The following is a 23,315-nucleotide window of genomic DNA, read 5'->3' on the forward strand; positions in this document are numbered from 1 at the left end:
ACATCTTTCAATTGGTAGGAGGCAAGCTCCGCCTTTTCTCTTGAAGTCACCCCCATAGCACTCACTACCTTATACACTTCATCCAAAAATTCTTGGGGATCCTCTCCCACCTTAGAACCTAGAAACACCGGAGGATTCATCCTCACAAAGTCTCTCAACTTAGAAGCCATAGTACCCTCATTAGCATTCACCCTAGGCCCCATATCTCTAGTCGCTTGAGCCGCCATGGCTCGGGCCAAGATTAAGAAAGCCGACCTAATCTCTTCATTGGTCATATCCGGGGGAACCACCGGAACCTCATTCTCTTGCTCACCTATAGGAACTTGATTGCATTGCACACCTTGACCATTTTGCACAACTTGGGGAGGAACTTCCTCATTCACATACTCTTCTCCTACTCTCCTTGCGGGTCTCCCTCTTGTATTCATATCCTATAAACACAAGAGAAGGATAAGGATAAGAACACTTATAGAACCACACTCTAAGGCACGACTTTAAGAATATGAAAGAAGTGTAACTTCTACCGTCCTATAGCCTCTCGCTCATAGATGTGTCGCGACTCACACCGATGAACAAGACTCTACTAGACTTGGCTTGTGAGACTTTGATCCTAAAAACCATTCCCAAAATCTTATGCTCTGATACCATGTTTGTCACGACCCGAGAGTACCCCCTAGTCGTAACATGGCGTATTCGACCCCGAAAGGGCCTTATACGAGCCACATAGTCATTCATTGCATTCAATAATGAAAATAGTGCGGAATAAAAAAAAAAAACTTATTTACATCCACACATTTAAACTTCTTAAAACAACTTTAAAAACACACAGCGGAAGTCTAAGTCTCACATGGCCATCTTAGACACAGTCGCAAAACATAAGTAGGGACACGGCCCTTTACAATCAAAAGAAGTCTATTAAGTCTATTACATGAACAAAAGGACTTAAAAGTCTTATCCTCGAATCCATGAGGACATACCAAGTCTTGGAGGAAAGCAATCCAACACTTCAAACTAGCTAGGAGTGATCACTTGCCGGAACCTACACTTATAAAAAATAGAGAAATATGGAATTAGCACAATTAAGTACTAAGTATGATGACCATGCAAAACATGCTTTAAAAAGGGACATTTTAGTTAGAAACCATGCATTATGCCACCTTTTTGAAATATCATGAACAATAGTATAAAAGACATACAAGACAAGCATAACATCAAGTAAGTCATAATATCACCTTTAAACAATATCAACATGAAAACCTTTACCTTGGACCTTCACCTCAAGAAACCCTTATGCTATACCTCGTGCAATGTATGGGTGACGTCCCATACCACCATCCATACTAAGGCACCACATGTAGGTCACTTAAAGTAACTTATCATTCCTTCTTTCACCTTTGCACAATATTCATACATAAGAGGTATATCATTAATTAAGACATGACAAGGGAAAATAACTCATAATATAACCCAAGTATAGCATGCATCTCATATTAAACATTTGAGAGCCAACATTCTTTAATAACCTCATTTAGGGCACATTTGTGTCACATACATTAGGATTTAGAGAAACTCACTATGACCCTCTCCAAGCCTACTCGTGCAATGTATAGGTAGCATCCCATACTACTACCTACACTTTGTAGAGCTTATCAAGAAACCATAATAAAATCTCACATGATGGGAAGTAAGCGTTTAACCGACATAGACCATGAGAGCTTGTCATGGAATCCGGTGTCATAAGTCCCCACACCGTAAAGAGGTGGTCTACTTGCCTAAGGAAGACCGGTATATAGCTTAATGGATCCACTAGCTTCCTATGCGGGCACATAGTTTATGGGATAAGGTAGACGATCATTGAAACTCATGCCTAACTGTCGGGGGAGTTTCCATCTAACCAAATCCGCTCGGTGCTTAGCCTACATTCCCATAGAATAGTTCATTACTTTGACATCATCACACATGAAAGGGTGCCATAAGCCTACCGATTCAAGGTACATTATTTAACACATGAAAGGGTGCCATAAGCCTACCGATTCAAGGTACATTTAGGAAAGCTCATTAACTCCTCTTGAAAGGGTGCCATGGGCCTACCGATTCAAGTCTCATCATTAACCTTTATGGAAAGGTGCCATAGGCCTACCGAATCCAAGGTTCATTACTTATCATTAATGGAAGGGTGCCATTAGCCTACCGATCCAAGGTTCATTATAAGCATGTGTGGAAGGGTGCCATAAGCCTACCGATCCAAGGATTCAACAATCAACAATATAATCATTTATACAAGAAAAGGATGCATAAGCCCTACCAATTCAAGGTATACTTTACATTGAAGAATCCTTCATATTCTATCATCAACATTCATGAGTGTCAAATTGAGAAATAATCTTTCAATAGTAACACATTTACATTCATAACATGATCACATTATCTTCATTGAACTCTCATTCATACAATGTCATGATAACACTTCAATTTCTTATACTATGCCTTCAAGGCCATGGTCACAATGTAACAAACAAGTAAACAATTCTAAGTCAACATTAGCTCCTCATGTCTTGCCTTTAAGGCCATGGTCACAATACATTCCATAATTAAACACCTCCACCATAAGTGGATCAAACCAAGCAAGAACAGTTTTATCCCTAATATGAGATTAAGCCAACTTACCATCCTCCAAAGCCATAATAACCATTACTCAATTCCCAACAATTCTATCACCACAAGGTGATTCGCCCATAATTTGCCCATAAGGCCACAATCCTCAATTCATCCATATACCAACAATTCATCAACATTAAATCATAGGCATTAAACCCACTTCATAAGCAAATTCAAGTCTTTTAATGAAAACATGGGTTCTTGAAGAAGTTTCATATAAAATCATCTTAAAATCATAAATACAATTTCAATTCACCAATATAATGACTTTGAAAACATTTTATCCATGAACCCATACCTAGAATAGAAAATAGAAATTTTGTTCTTTGAAGACTTTTGAAACCCTTTTTAATGGACTCCTTGAAGGAAAGATAATCAAGGATCAAGGGTCACCATACCTTTGCTATGATTCCCCAAGAAAATTGATGAAGAAAGCCTTGAATCCAAGCCCTAGCTCCAAGTTCTTCTTCTTCTTAATGAAGGATTGTAGAGAGGGAAATGTTTTTAGGGATGGGAATTGGATTATGGTATCTAGGAAATAATATAAGTCCTTTGAAAAAAAGGGTCCAACACTTAGAAAAATTTTCAGGCGGGTGAACAGTAATGAACAGTAACATTAGCTACTGGAATTTGCATTTTCTGCCGGACAGACTTTACGAAAATGGGCATAACTTCTTCGTCCGAACTCCGAATGAGATGAAACGAAGTGCGTTAGGTAGCTAACTCAAAGGGCTTTCCATGGATATATTATGGCCACCCAAATAATTTGTGTGCTAGGAGATATGACCCTCCAAAGTAGACCCTCGAAAAAGGCTTCACTTGGAAATTTCGGATTTTGATACGGTTGCTCTAAAATTTGGGTTAGACCCATTTCCCACTCAATTTGACCCCCTAAACAAGAATATGAAGTTGGATTTTCGAAAAACGAAATGGATCTTTTAGTATACCGCTAAACAAGTTTCCGGTAACTTCCGAAGCACATTTTTAAGAACTTTTGGGTCAAATTCAAATATAATCATTTCATTAAGTTCTCGACTCCAAACTCACATGTGAGGCTCTAGTTTCACTCTATCATTTTCCGAGTCGTTACATTATATGACGAAATCAAACCTATTATACAAGTGATAAAGATTGGATTAACAAGAGAGATGATAATACTAGAAAAAATAGAAAAACAAGAGGAAATACAAAAGATAGAGATACCATCTCTTTCTTTGATTTCGACTAATACTTAGGTGATGTGAAAATTAATTTGTATATATCTTAGCTTTCACAAAAGCTAAAATCTATTAACAAATACTGATTGTTCCAAAAGAATAAGAAAAATGGAAGTGATCAACACAAATGAAGCAAAGTATGACAGAAAGGCTGAACTACAAGCCTTTGATGAGACAAAAGCTGGTGTTAAGGGACTAGTCGATGCAGGTATCACCAAAGTACTAAGAATTTTTGTTCAACCATAACGATCGAAGATTCAACAATTCACAGCAACAAAAACTTCAGTTTTCCAATAATTGATTTTGATGGCATCAAGGAAGATCTGATCAAACGAAAGAAGATAATCCAGGAAGTCGGTCAAGCATCCGAGAGTTGGGGATTCCTTCAAGTGATCAATCATGGGATTCCCAGTCATGTTCTGGAGGAAATGAAAGACGGGGTTATCAGGTTCTTTGAGCAAGATACTGAGGTAAAGAAACAGTGGTATACGCGAGACTTCATCAAAGTGTTTCAATATACAAGCAATTTTGATCTGTTTGGAGCACCAGTAACCAATTGGAGGGACACTTTTACTGCCATCATAGCTCCTACACCTCCAAATCCTGAAATATTACCTTCTGTCTGCAGGTATTAGTTGCATACCTCTCAATAATAGTCATCCTATATAACAACATTTCACTAGAACGGCCAAGTTATTTTAACCAATTTTTTATGTTATGTTATGTTATGCTATACTCCCTCCATCCCAATTTATGTGACACCGTTTGACTTGGCATAAAGTTTATGAAATAAAAGAATTTTGAAGTTTGTGTCTAAAACACTCCTTCACCATTTGTGCGGTTATAAATCATTTCATTAAAAGGGTAAAATAGAAATTTTAAAGTTAAATTGTTTTTCAATTATAGAAAGGTGACATTCTTTTTGGGACGGACTAAAAAGGGAAGTGTGTCACATGCATTGGAACAGAGGGAGTATGTTCTCTATAACAAGATTTCGCTATAGCAACCCAATTTTTTTTAGAGAAACGACGTTGTTATAGAGAGGTTTGATGACTGTATTATGTTTTTATTTGCTTATTAGTTATTCTGCATCTGTCATAGGGATATTCTCCTTGAGTACACAAACCAAGTGATGGAATTAGGTGACACTCTATTTGAACTACTGTCTGAGGCTATTGTCCTAGAACCCAACCACCTCAAGGATATGGATTGAACCAAGGGCCTTTTTGCTTTAGGTCATTATTATCCAGCATGTCCACAACCCGAAATTACTCCAGGCACCAGTAAACATGCTGACAACGACTTCCTCACCGTGCTTCTCCAAGACAACATAGGTTGCCTCCAAGTCCTACATCAGAACCATTGGGTAGATGTTCCCCTACTCCCGGAGCTCTCGTAATCAATATAGGAGATATTCTACAGGCAAGTAGTGTTACATTTAGCATACCTGTATCAGAAACATACTTGTCTCTTATTACTTGTGTTATGTAGATTGATATGTTTTTTACTCAAATCATTTTCAGCTTATATCGAATGACAAATTCAAAAGTGTTGAACATAGAGTACTAGCAAATAAGATTGGTCCAAGGGTATCAATGGTCTTCACGACAGGTTTACTACCAACACAAAAGCTGTATGGACCTATAAAGGAGTTGATATCTGAACACAATCCTCCAAAGTACAGGGAAACAACAATTAAGGAGTACTCAACTTATTTCACTAACAAAGGGATGGATGGCACTTCTGCTTTGCTGCATTTTAGGCTTTAGACTATGTGTAATCTTAACAGTATGCTCATTATGATAATACACTTTAAACTGTTGTAATGAACTATATTGTAAAACATTTTAGTATAGATAGTCACGATTTATGCGTTGTAATCTTCAAGTTATAAAGAATCTTTACAAATACTTCTTGGTTATGTATTTTGACACTTCAGCTAAGTATATTCTGTAATGTGAGGATTCATCATGAAGTGACTAGTTTTACAGTGGCGGTCAATCTACCACGACCCTCCACTTTTATCCGAGATTGAGACCAACAATGTGAGCAAGCTCACAAAGGCGGAATTAACGTCAGGGAAATGAGAAGAGATCTCTAGCAAGCTTTTTGAAATGAATAATCAGTATGGTATCTTTCTTGTTGTACTCAATTTTCTATACTAAAGCAATTATATCTGTTCAAGAATAAAAATCAACGGTAGATTATAATACCGTGTCTTGTGTGGAAGAAACACTGAAATTCAAAACAAAGACAGATCAAAGTTAAATCTATATTCTGAAGATATGCATGGATGATAAAAGAATTAAGATCAGTACCAGTAATACCGATGATGCGTGTACTCTTTCTCCATTTCCTTGTGAACCAGAACTTTGAACTAGTCTTCTTTTCCAGCTGCGACGATGACAGATTTGTCTTGAAGCTGAATAAAAGATGTATCTTGACTTTGTTAAAACTGTCAATTCTTAGTTGCATTATTTGTTGATTTATCTCTTACATTTTGACTAATACTTAGTTGATGTGCAAATAAATTTGTATATATCTTAACTTTTACAAGATATTCAATGCGTATGAGACATATTTTACTTTAAATATCAGCTAAGAAAAAAATGGAGGTGATCAACACAAATGAAGTCCAGGTTCCAAGTGAAGCAAAGTATGACAGAAAGGCTGAACTACAAGCTTTTGATGAGACGAAAGCCGGTGTTAAGGGACTAGTCGATACAGGTATCACCAAAGTACCAAGAATGTTTGTTCAACCATCAAATATTGAAGATTCAACAATTCACAGCAACAAGAACTTCAAGTTTCCTATAATTGATCTTGATGGTATCAAGGAAGATCCGATCAAGCGAAAGAACATAGTCCAGGAAGTCGGTCAAGCATCCGAGACTTGGGGATTCTTTCAAGTGATCAATCATGGGATTCCTAGTCATGTTCTGGAGGAAATGAAAGACGGTGTTATCAGTTTCTTTGAACAAGATACTGAGGAGAAGAAACAGTGGTATACGCGAGATTTGACAAAAGTGTTTACATTTAACAGCAATTTTGACCTGTTTGGAGCACCAGTAACCAACTGGAGGGACACTTTTACTGCCACCACAGCTCCTATACCTCCAAAACCTGAAGAATTACCTTCTGTCTGCAGGTATCGTAAATTTTACTCTACAATCCTATACCCTTCTATAACAACATTTCACTATAACGGTGAAACTTATATTTCGAACAGATTTTTCATGTTATGTTATATTATATGTTCTCTGTAACAGTATTTTCAATAGCATCCATATTAAGACAAATGACATCGTTATAGAGAGATTTGACTATATTTGCTAATTGTGCATCTATGATAGGGATGTTCTCCTTGAGTACACAAACCAAGTGATGAAATTAGGTGATACTCTATTTGGAATACTGTCTGAAGCTATTGGCCTCGAACCAAACCACCTCAAGGATATGGGTTGTGCCGAGGGTCTTATGGCGTTAGGCCATTATTATCCAGCATGTCCACAACCTGAACTAACTCTAGGCACCAGTAGGCATGCTGACAATGACTTCCTCACCGTGCTTCTCCAAGACAACATAGGCGGTCTCCAAGTCTTACATCAGAACCATTGGGTAGATGTTCCCCCTACTCCCGGAGCTCTCGTGGTCAATATAGGAGATATTCTACAGGCAAGCTAAGTAATGTTACATTTAGCATATACCTGTATCAGAAACATAATTTTCTTATAACTTGTGATATTTTTGACTCTTATCATTTTCAGCTTATATCAAATGACAAGTTCAAAAGTGTTGATCATAGAGTACTGGCTAATAAGGTCGGTCCAAGGGTATCATTGGCATGCTTCTTCATGACAAATTTTGTTCCAACACAAAGGTTGTATGGACTTATCAAGGAGCTGATATCAGAACAGAATCCTCCAAAGTACAGGGAAACAACAATTAAAGAGTTCACAACTTATTTCAATAACAAAGGGCTGGATGGCACTTCCACTCTGTTGCATTTTAGACTTTAGACTAGATAGTTCAAGGCTTATTGGTGCAAATATAATAGGTAAGGTGTGTGTTGACATAGTTGTGGAGATGATAGATATTTTATCAAATAAGGTTTGTAAAACTGTATATGTCAAACTGTGTAAGTTCATTATGTAACCATCAATAAGTTCTACTCATAGTAAGTAATTTTCATGATTATGATTTAGATGCACTTCTTGTTATGTTCATTACTCATAGGGAGATGAAGAGCAATTTACATATGGTGTTCATTGACCTAGAAGAGACTTCTGCTAAAGTCCATAGGGGGTTCTTTGGAGGTGGTAGGAGACTAAAGGTGTACATGTAGCTTACATGGAGCCAAGACCGAGTAAGGACAGTGTGAGGAGACTCGGATCACTTTCCATTCATGATGGAGCTATCACTAGGGATAAACTCTTACCCCGTTATGGATGTACTTACGTGGCATATTCAATGAGAGGTGTCATGGTGTATGATCTTTGCAGATGAAACAATGTTGATTGATGAGACACGCGACATAGTTAACGATATAGGTTGGAGGTTTGGAGACAGACCCTCGAGTTTAAAGGGTTTATAGGTTGAGTAGGACTAAGAATGTTACACTGGTGTCTATTGAGACTCTTTGATGATTTTTTTTTTTAATCATGTAGATAGGTAAAATAATTTTTTATATGAATGATCATTACAATTAAACTCACAAAAGACCCTTACATAGAAATAGAACACCAAGAGGAACTACAACTTATCTCATGCTTTAATAAATAGGAATATTAAAGCACTATATAACTTACCTAAACCCCATAGTGTAAAGGGTAAATTAATTAATTACAATAATCCCTTAATATGTGTACCTTCCGGATACATTAATTCTAATACAAGACGAATCTTTCTAATGCGCTAAAAAGGAAATAAAATTTGAAAATTAATTAAATCCCATAAATTACGCTTACGTTTCTTCTTACTCTCAATCATACTGAGGCAAATCCTATCAAAATGAAGAAATTCAAATTTTCAAATTGCTCTCCCCATCAATAAAGAAACCTTTTAGATTTGATTTTTAAAAAAATCGAAATTTTGGGTAAGCGAGGTGAGTTATGAAGGATACAAAAGTGATGGAATTGTTGTTGGACAAACGATTTCCTTTTGAATCTTCAAGTTCATCGAAGATCTTTTCAATTTTGATTCAAGATTGTCAAAAAAATTGAGATTCAAGATTCTTTCTTCTCCAGTTCATCGAAGATCCTTTCAATTTTGATTCAAAATTGTTGAAAATTTTGAGATTCAAAATTCTTTTCCTAGTTTATTGAAAATCCTTGTCGAAAATTTTGAGAAGATACATCATGAATATATTTGCTACATAGCATTTTACTATTTATATATCTTGTTTAAATTGATAAGTATTGTATTTATATTAGATACATTAAATAAGTAATTGTTGCCCATAAGATGTTAGATTTGAGATCGATACATTATTGTGTGGTAGTTGCTATGTTATGATACATTTAGTATAAATTCGAATTTACGTATATATTTAAAAAAAAATAGTGCATGATACACATTACTATGTATGTATCTCGTTTAAATTGATAAGTATTGTATTGTTACGGGATACATTAAACATGTACTTGTTGCCCTAAGTTGTTTGGTTTGAGATCGATACATTTAGTATAAATTAGTATTTATGTATCATGCCCGTATAATTTGACGTAGCTATGTATCAAGTTTTCAACGACATGACGTTTTTTAAAAGATAAAACATTTATTTTTCTTGCTATTATAAAAGTAATAAATGAAATAAATAAATAAATTTTAAAAATAGTGGATAAATAAAATTAATCGGAAAGGATAATATAGTAAATTCAATAATAAATAAGAAGACACAGAATTTTACTCATAAATCACATTCGCTAAATGTGTTTTATGCCTTTCATTCTCATCTCTATCTATTTAGGTATCTGAGAAAGGTTTTTCAAGTTTTCAACGACATGACGTATTTTTAAAAGATAAAATATTTATTTTTCTTGATATTATAAAAATAATAAATGAAATAAATAAATATATTTTAAAAATAGTGGACAAATAAAATTAATCGGAAAGGATAATATAGTAATTTCAACAATAAATAAGAAGACACAGAATTTTACTCATAAATCGTATTCGCTGAATGCGTTTTATGCCTTTCATTCTCATCTCTATCTATTTAGGTATCTGAGAAAGGTTTTTCAAGTTTTCAACTACATGACGTATTTTTAAAAGATAAAATATTTATCTTTTCTTGATATTATAAAAATAATAAATGAAATAAATAAATATATTTTAAAAATAGTGGACAAATAAAATTAACCGGAAAGGGTAATATAGTAGTTTCAACAATAAATAAGAAGACACAGAAGTTTACTCATAAATCACATTCGTTGAATGCCTTTTAAGCCTTTCATTCTCATCTCTATCTAATTAGGTAACTGAGAAAGGTTTTTCAAGTTTTCAACGACATGACGTATTTTTAAAAGATAAAATATTTATCTTTTCTTGTTATTATAAAAGTAATAAATGAAATAAATAAACATATTTTAAAAATAGTGGACAAATAAAATTAAACGAAAGGGATATTATAGTAATTTCAACAATAATTAAGAAGACACAGATTTTACTGTTGTTGTTTATTGTTGAAATTACTATATTACCCTTTCGTTTAATTTTATTTTTCCACTATTTTTAAAATATTTATTATTTCATTTATTACTTTTATAATATCAAAAAAAGATAAACATTTTATCTTTTAAAAAAGTCATGTAGTTGAAAACTTGAAAACTTCTTCTCAAATACCTAAATAGAAAGAGTTGAGAATGAAAGGCATAAAACGCATTCAGAGAATGCGATTTATGAGTAAAATTTTGTGTCTTCTTATTTATTGTTGAAATTAATATGTTACCCCTTCCGTTTAATTTTATTTGTCCACTATTTTTAAAATATATTTATTTATTTCATTTATTACTTTTATAATATCAAGAAAAGATAAACATTTTATCTTTTCAAAAACGCCATGTTGTTAAAAACCCCTTCTCAGATATCTAAATACAAAGAGCTGAGAATGAAAGGCATAAAATGCATTCAGCAAATGCGATTTATGAGTAAAATTGTGTGTCTTCTTATTAATTGTTGAAATTACTATATTACTCCTTCCGTTTAATTTTATTTGTCCACTATTTTCAAAAAATATATATTAATTTCATTTATTACTCTTATAATATCAAGAAAAAATAAACATTTTATCTTTTAAATAAAGTCAATCGCTGAAAACTTGAAAACCCTTACTCAGATACCTAAATAGAAAGAGCTAATAATGAAAGGCATAAAATTCATTCAACAAATTTGATTTATAAGTAAAATTATGTGTCTTTTTTTTTTTATTGTTGAAATTACTATATTACCCTTCCATTTAATTTTATTTGTCCACTATTTTAAAAATATATATTTATTTATTTCATTCATTACTTTTATAATATCAGGAAAAGATAAATATTTTATCTTTTAAAAAAAGGTCATATCGTTGAAAACTTGAAAAAATCCTTCTCAGATACCTAAATAGAAAGAGTTGAGAATGAAATGCATAAAACGCATTCAGCGGATGCAATTTATGAGTAAAATTTTGTGTCTTTTTATTTATTTATGAATTTACTATATTACCCCTTCCGTTTAATTTTATTTGTCCACTATTTTTAAAATATATTTATTTATTTCATTTATTACTTTTATAATATCAAAAAATATAAATATTTTATCTTTTCAAAAACGTCATGTCGTGGAAAATTTGAAAACCCTTCTCAGAAACCTAAATAGAAACAACTGAGAATGAAATGCATAAAACGCATTCAACTTTTTTATTGTTGAAATTACTATATTACTCCTTCCGTTTAATTTTATTTGTCCACTATTTTTAAAATTTATTTATTTATTTCATTTATTACTTTTAGTCGGAATGACCCGGGAGACTCTTGTATTTGGTTCCATTTGTTAGTTGAACCCTTATACTCACGATTTTGCCAACTGAACCTTAAACTTACTAAAATACAATATTTTAAACACATTTGACCATCGGCCAAACTTATGTGACACTAATATTGCTGAGATGGAAAAATATTTGACTACAGGCGCATTAAAGCGAGTGAATATATATTTTTTATATTAAAAATCATAAAAAAATATTTCTTTTTAAAAAAGAAAAAGTCAACCCATCAGCCCCCTATCCCATCCCACTCCCTTGCCTGTAACTTTCTTCTTCCTTCAACCCCCCACCCCACGCTCTCCTTCTTCCTTGAAACCACCCACCCCACCCTACCCCACCCCCTTCTTCTTCTTCTTAACATCCGCCCCCACCCCTCACCCCACCTAACCAAATCTCTTATCTCAACCAGTTTAGTTTCTTTTATTTTAAAATTCAAAATACTTCTCTATGAATCTTGATCGATTTACACAGTTCTAAAATTTGGGTTTTCGAATCTTGTTTGTGAAAGATTGAAATTTAGATAATTTTGAAATCTTGAAGAGTAATGATGTATACAGAAAAGTTGAAAAAAACTTGAAGAATAATGAGTGGGTTTTGTGAATTTATGAAATTAATTTAAAATTATGATGGAAAATTATTGGGTTTGTGTTGGTAAGCTTTTAGTGTAAAAAAAATTCATGTCAAATACGAAGAATTAGACCAACTTGACATGAATTTAGTGCTCAATTATGATCAAATATGAGTACAAGGGTCCGACTGACAAACGGAGCCAAGTATAAGGATATCCGAGGTCATTTTGCCTTAATTTTATAATATCGAGAAAATATAAACATTTTACCATTTAAAAGCGTCATGTCGTTGAAAACCCCTTCTCATATACCTAAATAGAAAGAACTGAGACTGAAAGACATAAAACGCATTCAGCGAATGCGATTTATGAGTAAAATTTTGTGTCTTCTTATTTATTGTTGAAATTACTATTTTACCCCTTCCGTTTAATTTTATTTGTCCACTATTTTTAAAATATATTTATTTATTTCATTTATTACTTTTATAATATCAAGAAAAGATAAACATTTTATCTTTTAAAAAATGTCATGTCGTTGAAAATTTGAAAACTCATTCTCAGATACCTAAATAGAAAGAACTGAGAATGAAAGGCATAAAACGCAGCTGAATGCGATTTATGAGTAAAATTCTTTGTCTTCTTATTTATTGTTGAAATTACTATATTACCCCTTTCGTTTAATTTTATTTGTCCACTATTTTAAAAATATATTTATTTGTTTCATCTATTACTTTTATAATATCAAGAAAAGATAAATATTTTATCTTTTTAAAAAATGTCATATCATAGAAAACATGAAAACCCCTTATCAGAAACCTAAATAGAAAGAGCTGAGAATGAAATGCATAAAACGCATTCAGAGAATACGATTTACGAGTAAAATTCTGTGTCATCTTATTTATTGTTGAAATTACTATTTTATCCTTCTATTTTAATTTTATTTGTCCACTGTTTTTAAAATATATTTATTTATTTCATTTATTACTTTTATAATATCAAGAAAAGATAAACATTTTATCTTTTAAAAAAGGGCATGTCGTTGAAAACCCGTTCATAGATACCTAAATAAAAAAGGTTGAGAATGAAATGAATAAAACACATTCAGAGAACACGATTAAGTAAAATTATGTGTCTTCTTATTTATCTTTGAAATTACTATATTACCCCTTCCGTGTAAGTATTTTTTTTGTCCACTATTTTTAAAATATGTTTATTTATTTCATTTATTACTTTTATAATATCAAGAAAGGATAAACATTTTATCTTTTCAAAAACATCATGTCGTTGAAAACCCCTTCTCAGATACCTAAATAGAAAGAGCTGAGAATGAAAGGCATAAAAAGCATTCAACGAACGTGATTTATGAGTAATTCTGTTTTTTCTCATTTATTGATCAAATTACTATATTACCCCTTCCGTTTAATTTTATTTGTCCACTATTTTTAAAATATATTTATTTATATCATTTATTACTTTTATAATATCAAGAATAGATAAATATTTTATCTTTTAAAAAGCGTCATGTCGTTGAAAACCTCAAAACCTCTTCTCAGATACCTAAATAGAAAGAGTTGAGAATGAAAGGTATAAAACACACTCAACGAATGTGATTTATGAGTAAAATTTTGTGCCTTTTTATTTATTATTGAAATTACTATATTATCCCTTCCGTTTAATTTTATTTGTCCACTATTTTAAAAATATATTTATTTATTTCATTTATTACTTTTATAATATCAAGAAAAGATAAATATTTTATCTTTTAAAAAACGTTGTGTCGTTGAAAACTTGAAAACCTCTTCTCAAATTTCATCAAATAAATACACAAACTAATTTAGAATTCAATAATTTAAAAGATAAAAATTCAAAATTCATCAAATTTAAATTTTAACTTTACCTCTCGAAGCAAAAAGGAATTTGCACAGTGATAAATTTTCATCAATAATATGTTATAATTTATAATATTAAAACATTCTTGAAAGAGCTATAGTAATAAAAATAAGTTTTAATTTTTAATTAATAACAAGTTTATAAAATGATCATGTATTTCGCGCAAAGCGCGGACAAATTTATTAGTTGATAAATAACTAAGAAAATTTATAATGTGATAACTAATGAATTGAAGTGCATCAAGTGACTAAATAGAAGTCCAACCATTTATCTTTCCATTTATTATTGTGCTCCCATGTTCCTTTATTTTTTTCTTTCTTTTGAATATATTGTATCAAATTCTTTATTTGTTTATTTAAATTTTAAAATTTAATTAATTAGATATTTATTTTAGTGTAGGGGTATTTTAGTAATTTAATTTTTAACTTTATTTCTCCTATTATTTTTAGTCATATATTATTATATATTATATTATATGATATATGGTATATATATATCATAAAAATTTTATGCATGGGAATATTTTAAACATTCTAGATTGGCTTAAACTTATTAAGTAAAAATCAACTATGTCCAAGTATCAGCATAATTGATTTGAAATAATTATTATATCATGTAACATAAAATATGTACATTATGGGCTAAATGTCAGTATCAAGTAGCAGAAGCTTTGTTTTCAAACTTAGAACTGATCTTAAAAAATTAGCAATTTAATTATAATAATTAGGTCAATGAGAGATATAATAATGCCTAATTAGTAAACAGATGCAACAAGATTAGACAAGAAATTTTCGTAATTCCATTAACAACTCAACATACATGTTCGAAAATCGACGAAAAAAAACTTATTTATGCCATGTAGATCAGAATAGTATAAGAAGAAAAGTATAATCGAAAAACGTTTTGTTAGTTTATCCCAGATACTACACTAGACTATTCTAGAACAATCTATGATATTCTACAGCTTTAACTTTTTCACTTGTTATCCATTAAAAGTTTGGTTCATCTACATCATTTATGTTTGAGATATGAACATAAATGCACATGCACATACTATAAATAGCATAAAATTTTATGTATGTGAATATTTTAAACATTCTAGATTGCCTTAAACTTATTAAGTAAAAATCAACTATGTCCAAGTATCAATCAGCATAATTGATTTGAAATAATTAGTATATCATTTAACATAAAATATGTACATTATGGGCTAAATGTCAGTATCAAGTAGCAGAAGCTTTGTTTTTAAACTTAGAACTGATCTTAAAAAATTAGCAACTTAATTATAATAATTAGGTCAATGAGATATAATAATGCCTAATTAGTAAACAGATGCAACAAGATTAGACAACAAATTTTCGTGATTCCATTAACAACTCAACATACATGTTCAAAAATCGACGAGAAAAAACTTATTTATGCCAGGTAGATCAGAATAATATAAGAAGAAAAGATTTATCGAAAAACGTTTTGTTAGTTTATCCCAGATACTACACTAGACTATTCTAGAAAAAAAAATTGTTGGGTGTAGTAGAGAAGACAACTACCTTCCGGGAGGAGGGGGGGGGGTTAAATTGATTTTTTTTAAAATAATATTTTATTTTATTTACTAAATAGATTTTAAAATATTTTTTAACTTAAAATTACACATGTAATCATTTAATTGGTTGTTTGTCATGTCATCAATGAGTGTATTACACTCTCCTTCAGCTTTTTGCTTATTGTAAAAAAAGTTCCAAAATGACATAGCGAGACCCTACTTAAGGTGTCTAAAATAAACATCCTCCATTTGAGGTGTCTAAGTGAAACTTGATGCCAACTTTAGGAGGCCACTGATGGGTTTGACCTTGATTTTAATTACTTCCTCCATTTCAATTTGTTTGGTTCTGACTTGACACTAAGTTTTTTTTAAAAAAATAATGAAGACTTTTGTATCTTGACGTATTAAACTAAAGTACCATAATACAACTTCAATCTTGCGATCTTAAAGATGCAATGTAGAAAGTTGAAACTAAAGAGTTGCCAAAAATGGAATGAAACAATCTTTTTGAAACAGATTAAAAAGGAAAGTAAGACTAACAAATTAAAACAGACGGAGTAATACTTAGGTGATGTGCAAATCAATTTGTATATATATATGTATCTTAACTTTTACATGGTATTCATTCAATACCTCTAAGACAGATTTAACTTCAAATCTGAGATTTAGACAAAAGCATAAGAAAAATGGAAATGATCAAGATCAACATACATGTACCAAAGTATGAAAGAATGGCTGAACTACAAGCCTTTGATAAGACGAAAGCCGGTGTTAAGGGACTAATCGATGCAGGTATAATCAAAGTACCAAGAATGTTTGTACAACCATCAAAGATTGAAGTTTCAAGAAGTCACAACAACAAGAAGTTCATCAAGTTTCCAATAATTGATCTTGATGGCATCAAGGAAGATCCGATCAAACGAAAGAACATAGTCCAGGAAGTTGGCCATGCATCCGAGAGTTGGGGTTTCTTTCAAGTGATCAATCATGGGATTCCTAGTCATGTTATGGATGCAATGAAAGACGGTGTTACCAGGTTCTTTGAGCAAGATACTGAGGTGAAGAAGCAGTGGTATACACGAGACTTGACAAAAGAGTTCACATTTAACAGTAATTTTGATCTGTTTAGAGCACCAGTAACCAACTGGAGGGACACTTTTCGTGCCACTATAGCTCCTATACCTCCAAAGCCCGAACAACTCCCTTCTGTCTGCAGGTATTATGGTCAAACAAACATTATCGTTATAGAGAGATTTGAATATTGTATTGTATTTTAATTTGCTTATTGTGCATTTGTGATAGGGATATTCTCCTCGAGTACACGAACCAAGTGATGACATTAGGTGACACTCTATTTGAACTAGTGTCCGAGGCTATTGGCCTCGAACCAAACCACCTCAAGGATATGGGTTGTGCAGAGGGGCTTCTTGCTATAGGCCAATATTATCCAGCATGTCCACAACCTGAACTTACTCTAGGCACCAGTAAGCATGCTGACAACGACTTCCTCACCGTGCTTCTCCAAGACAACATAGGCGGTCTCCAAGTCCTACATCAGAACCATTGGGTAGATGTTCCCCCTACTCCCGGAGCACTCGTGGTCAATATAGGAGATCTTCTACAGGCAAGTAGTGTTACATTTATCATACCTGTTTCAGAAACATAATTATCTTATAGCTTATGATATTTTTGACTCGATCATTTTCAGCTTATAACGAATGACAAGTTCAAAAGTGTTGATCATAGAGTACTGGCAAATAAAGTTGGTCCAAGAATATCGTTGGCATGCTTCTTCATGACGAATTGTGTGACAACACATAGGCTGTATGGACCTATAAAGGAGTTGATATCGGAACAGAATCCTCCGAAGTACAGGGAAACAACGATTAAGGAGTTCACAACTTATTTCAATAACAAAGGGCTGGATGGCACTTCAGCTCTGTTGCAGTTTAGACTTTAGACTAAATTGTTCAGCAATTATCATCGCAAATGTAACAGGTAAGGTATGTGTTGGAATAGTTATGGAAATGAGAGATATTGAATCAAATAAGGTTGTTTGTACAACTATTTATGTCAAATTATGTATGTTTATTATGTTACCATCAATAAATTCTACAAGTAATTTTCATGATTATGCTTAGAAGCACTTGAATTATTTGATTGAATTAGAGAAACTCAATAAGATGTACAATTCATACAAGTTGATAACAGTATGAAGAAAGGAGCAGAATCACCCAAAACTACTTATAATAGTAAGAAACAAATTAAACTAAGACAAAAAAAAATTATTCACATATGAAATACGACAAACAAATCCTAACTAGACATAATTAAATAAAAACCAAAAATAACAAATCCTAAATAACTAGATTACTGGTTTAGGCTAAATACTTGAACAAATTTGGGTTCTCTTGGTCTCTTTCCAAGTAATCTCTAGTGATGAGATCTTCCATTTGTTTTTTGATTGCTTTTAAGTCAGGCTTAAACATTGAGCTCAAATGCTCAACACACTCTGCTACTAGTTGTTGATGAGGAAGAACTTTCCGACTCTTCATAATACGCACAATACAAGCATCAATTGCATAACGTCTATCTTTGCCTACATCCTCGACCACCTTTTTCCTTTCATCCACAGGAGGTAATGGGACCCTAATCCGTCTCATCCTGTCAGTGAACTTGGAGTTGAATTCAAAATGATCAGATGACGAAACAGTTGTATTACTAGGCTCCTTAATCAGAATTTTATACTTGGCACATGAAAGGGATTGAAGCAATCTGATCAAGTCATCATCAGCCAAATTTAACTGACTTTTGATTTCTGAGTAACTCAATCTATCTGACGAATTAAACAATAACAGAACAGCAGCCTGATAAGTTCCCAGAATCAGTTCAATGGTTTTTGAATCAAACTTCCCATTGACGTTGCACGTACCCAATGAATAAATCCATGTCAATTTCCTGTGTTTCGCTTTTGTCTGATAGAATTCATTGAAGACTTGTACACACTTAGCCATCTCCACAGGAAGACTCAAATCACAAGATTTATAACTAGGCCAGAACCCACTTGTAAGAATTGTGACAGTTATATCAATTCCAGGACTCGTACTCGGGTTGTTGCTGAGATATTCTTGAAACTTGTTCTGATTTTCCTTAGCCAAAGTCAAGTCTGTCAGCATTCCCTCCATCTTTGATGTAAAATGTCCACCACATTGTTGCTTTAGCTTTGTTAAGATAAGCCTTTCGTGGTCATCATTCGCACTTTTATCAAAGAGCAATCGACGAGAAAGTTTCTTCTTGCAGAACTCCACGAAAAGGTCTTTGTCATTAATGTATGCGAGAAGCTTTACCACCTTATCCAACATCTCCTCAATAGCATCATCACTGAGTTTTTCACTTCCGCCTTTCTTAAGAATATTATCACAATAAGAAGCAAGGAGCTCTGCACTTGAACAACCAGATACAATCTTGTTACAAAACACCTCAAATGCCTCATTGAGAGCCTTATGAAACAGAGAGTTATTAGCAAAACAGTTTGTAACATAAGCCATATACTTGTTGTAAAGCTCAATCAACTTTCTAACAAAGAATGGAGTTTCAGACTTGCTATTTGTCGTATCTTCAGCCTGTTGCACCAAAACCATGCCTTCAGCAACGACGTGCTGCTTAAACATATTTGAAACAGGTTCCAATACCTTGTCGATTCTGTGGAATAGTCTATACATTCGAGATAAATCCTCTACCTTATCATCTCTAAGCAATACTCGACATCCAGAATGCTCCTTCTCAAGTAACTCATTCGTATATACAACCAACAATTCGTTTTGCACTTTCTCTAAAGTTTCGTCTCACTAACAACATGGAGATAATGAGACACACTATCTTTCTCTTTCTTCAAGCACGCCTCTGCCTTCAACATATAATCTGGACACGAATCTTCCACAATCCAACTTGAAGCTTTTCGAGAATAATAAGCTGCAGTATGTTTAAGTATTGCATCTTCAAAGTCATTCTCATAATACTCCATATTCCCCATTCCAATTCCAACGAATATATCAAACACATTCTTTAATAAACCTCTATCAATCTGCTCACCCTCGCGTTCTTGTTCAATCAACACAATAACTGCATCTCTAGCTTTACCCTTCAACTTCTCATAAACCAGATCACGAAAGAACATCAGACCAACTTCGTCAAGTCCAGGTAGAGACCATCGGGCAATAAAATATCGTTCCAGATAATGGAAGAAGCGTGAGAGCCACCTAATCATAATTTTGTGATTCACCCATCTTTTGACAATCTCCCTCAATATGAACTCATCGTGCTTCTCTCGTAAAGAGGGCATAACTGTATAATTGATATAGTCTACAATTGTTTGCCTGTACTTATCATACAAGTGTTGTGAGTAATCATTCCGCCGCTTATTCTGTGTGCACATGTTAAATATAGTTGTATAGATCATCATATACTCTTGAGAGCTGAAATAAAGCTCTTCTCCTTCTAAAATTTTCTTCAATTTAGTGATTCCCATCTGCAAAAAATCCCATCCTTCCTCAAACTCAATAATCTTCACCTCACTCATCGCCATCTTAGAACCACGTATTTTACGTCCACCGGAGAAAAGAATCGATCACCGGAGAGCTGAATCACAATCGCCGGAGTTTTATTTATAAACTCAAAAGTTGTTGAATCAGACTTCAACTTCTCTCTATTCTATATATTGAAAACATTCAGCAATACCCCTACTTATAATAGTAAGAAACCAAATTAAATTACGATTAGGAAATCTATTCTTTAATGAACTAGGACAAGCAAATTCTAAATAGACATAATTAAATAAATACCAAAAATAACAAATTTTAAACAAATTAGGATTCCTATTCCAACTGCATCTAGAACCGTAAACTTGATGATATTTTTTCATCTCTATAAATACTAATGGACAAAGTTACGTGTTATATTTGATGTTTTTCATCTATCAAAACATGTTGATAGAGTTACATGCTATTGATGTTAGTATAAGATACCACATAAATTAAAATTTACTAAATTAGTCATTAAATCTCGAATATCTTGTGGAATTAGTTGAAATGTATACAAACTTAGGCATCATAGTTATCGAGAGAATCACAAATAGAAAAAGAACACAAATTTCTCCTCTCTTTTTTTTATTATTATTATTTAAAAGGTGATGAATTAAGAAAATACGAAAGGTGAGTAAAATAGATATTAATTAAGATAAGACTAAGAACTGAGTTTACTAAAAATTAAGTATTTCTTCCTACAAGAAGAAAAATATTAAATATCTTATAAGTAGCTTGCTCCTTAATATCGCTGGGATATCTTATTGTTTGCTACTCAAGAAGCTGAAATTAATTTAGTTTCAAAAAAAAAAAAAAGTTAAATAAAAAAAACAAATCCACTAGTTAATTAGTATATTAATTCAAGACAACCATATCTTTACTCTTTACATTTTCTTTCATTTGTCCACCTTTCTTCTTTCTTATACTCTATATTTAGTATATGAGATAAGATAGATATTTCAAAATTAAATTTTGAACTAAGGATATAAATTTATCTTGTCATTCAATACAATATATGAAAGAATTCTTAAAAGCTTGAAAATTTAAAAATTGATTTTGGGAATCTATGACCCCAAAACTCAAATAATGAACTCGATCCTTCAACACGTAATTACAACCTCAAACAAACGTCAGCACACTTTGAAATTGGACCTCCAAAGTCCGAATAACAACTCAAACAAGAACAATGGAAGAATTATATTTGATTTTATTTTTGTGATAGGGATGAACAAGGAAGAACAACATTTTTGAGAGGAAGGTATTTTTGCCATGTTGGACTGCCTGACAGTGGCGGAGTCAAGATTTTCATTAACAGAGTTCAAAATCTAAAAAAATAGACACACGAAGTAACCGAAGGGGGTTCGACATATACTATATATACCTAAAAAATTAATTTAACCATGTATAAATAATATAATTTTCCGTCGAAGGGGTTTGGATGAACCCCCAAACCATAAGGTGGCTCCGCCACTGCTGCCTGGGTGGACTGCCATGTCAGCTATAATGGCAAATATAACGTTTTAAGGGTATTTGTAGTCTAAAACATAAATGGCAACGATAGTTTTGATCCCAAACATAATTAAAAGATATATATGAGCTATTTCGAATAGTTCAAAGATAATTTTGACCCTTTTCTCGGTTAAAGACGAAGACATACAATATCAACCTGTAATGGCTATTCTAAAAGATTGTAGATATTTGCTAGAAGTGAACAAACACATTTCAAAATTATTTCTTTATAAGTTAGAAATTACATTGCCTAAATAGTGCCTATATAAATGTGTTACAATAAACTAGTTGTTCACTTGGAATAAGAAGGCAATATTCAAAAGGTATATTACTTAGTAGAAGAGTCTACAAGCAGGCAGGGCATTTTCGTAACTTTCTAAATTTTTTTTTCCTTAAGCCTTTGTATCTTCTTGCTTTAAGATTGTATCTTTTTTTTTTATTGGACCCAAAAACCAATCAATATTTACCTAATGGCTTGGGCTTGTTTGGATTGACTTTTGACTTTTGGCTTATGACTTATAAGTTAAAAGTCAAAAGTTAGAATTTTTAACTTATGACTTTTGATTTAGTTTTGTTATTTTGACTTTAAATAATAAGCACTTTTTAACTTTATTCAAACACTTCAAAATTACTTAAAAGCTATTTTGACTTAAAAATACCCAAAGTAAGTCAATCCAAACAAACACTTATATGTCCTATCACAATAATTAATAATTTTAAAAGAATTAAAATATATATAAAAATCACTTGACTCCAAAAAATCTATCAATGTCACATAACTTTAGACATGAAAAGTAACATATATTATTTGAAAATTACATTAAAAATGTATTATAAATTACAATAATTAATAATTTAATATATTTAAAAGACAAAAAAAAGTTAATTTTTTGAAATCCTATATATGCCACATAAATTAAAACAAAGAGAATAATATATACTATTATTTTAAAATTATGTAAAAAAAAGTATTATAAATTACAATAATTAAAAACTTAAAATATTTTTAAAATCATATAAATTTTTTGATAAATTGTCAAGTTTCATGATATCACATTGAGACAAAAAATTAGTAATATATATTGGGCCCCGTACTGGCACGGGATCGTGTATCTAGTATTAAATACAAGACTATATTTTATAGAGGTGAAAACGCCTTTTAATCATAGGCTTAATCAACACGATCATAAATATACAAGTTCAAAAATTCAAATGCAGTACAATTATTATCATAGGCTTAATTATGAGATATCTCATCTTATTTCGTCAATTTGGGATTATTTTATGAAAATACTATCTAATTACATAAATATTCTTATAATACTGATCT

General features: G+C 32.1%; 2 protein-coding genes, 1 long non-coding RNA gene and 2 pseudogenes across 3 annotated transcripts; 3 read left to right on the forward strand and 2 right to left on the reverse strand.

Moving 5' to 3' along the window:
- Positions 1-3,904: 3,904 nt before the first annotated feature.
- LOC125824267 (1-aminocyclopropane-1-carboxylate oxidase homolog 3-like) lies at positions 3,905-5,644 on the forward strand (annotated as a pseudogene).
- Positions 5,645-6,452: 808 nt separating this feature from the next.
- On the forward strand, positions 6,453-8,030 carry LOC125824235 (1-aminocyclopropane-1-carboxylate oxidase homolog 1-like). Its single transcript, XM_049503585.1, has 3 exons — positions 6,453-7,023; positions 7,229-7,550; positions 7,643-8,030. Exons 1-3 carry the CDS (start codon positions 6,485-6,487, stop codon positions 7,892-7,894), a joined length of 1,113 nt encoding a protein of 370 aa, XP_049359542.1. The 5' UTR covers positions 6,453-6,484; the 3' UTR covers positions 7,895-8,030.
- Positions 7,227-17,486, reverse strand: LOC125824397 (uncharacterized). Its single transcript, XR_007442771.1, has 2 exons — positions 17,360-17,486; positions 7,227-7,389 (listed from the first exon to the last, which is right to left on the reverse strand). It is a non-coding gene; the product is annotated as an uncharacterized LOC125824397 (long non-coding RNA).
- On the forward strand, positions 16,583-17,863 carry LOC125824368 (1-aminocyclopropane-1-carboxylate oxidase homolog 1-like). The gene is made up of 3 exons (XM_049503741.1): positions 16,583-17,112; positions 17,199-17,520; positions 17,605-17,863. Exons 1-3 carry the CDS (start codon positions 16,583-16,585, stop codon positions 17,854-17,856), a joined length of 1,104 nt encoding a protein of 367 aa, XP_049359698.1. The 3' UTR covers positions 17,857-17,863.
- Positions 17,864-18,274: 411 nt separating this feature from the next.
- On the reverse strand, positions 18,275-20,481 carry LOC125824152 (cullin-1-like; annotated as a pseudogene).
- Positions 20,482-23,315: the final 2,834 nt, after the last annotated feature.

This window comes from Solanum verrucosum, unplaced genomic scaffold (assembly GCF_900185275.1).
Source record: "Solanum verrucosum unplaced genomic scaffold, falcon-dt-bn FXZP01000125.1, whole genome shotgun sequence".
NCBI classification, from domain to species: Eukaryota; Viridiplantae; Streptophyta; class Magnoliopsida; order Solanales; family Solanaceae; genus Solanum; species Solanum verrucosum.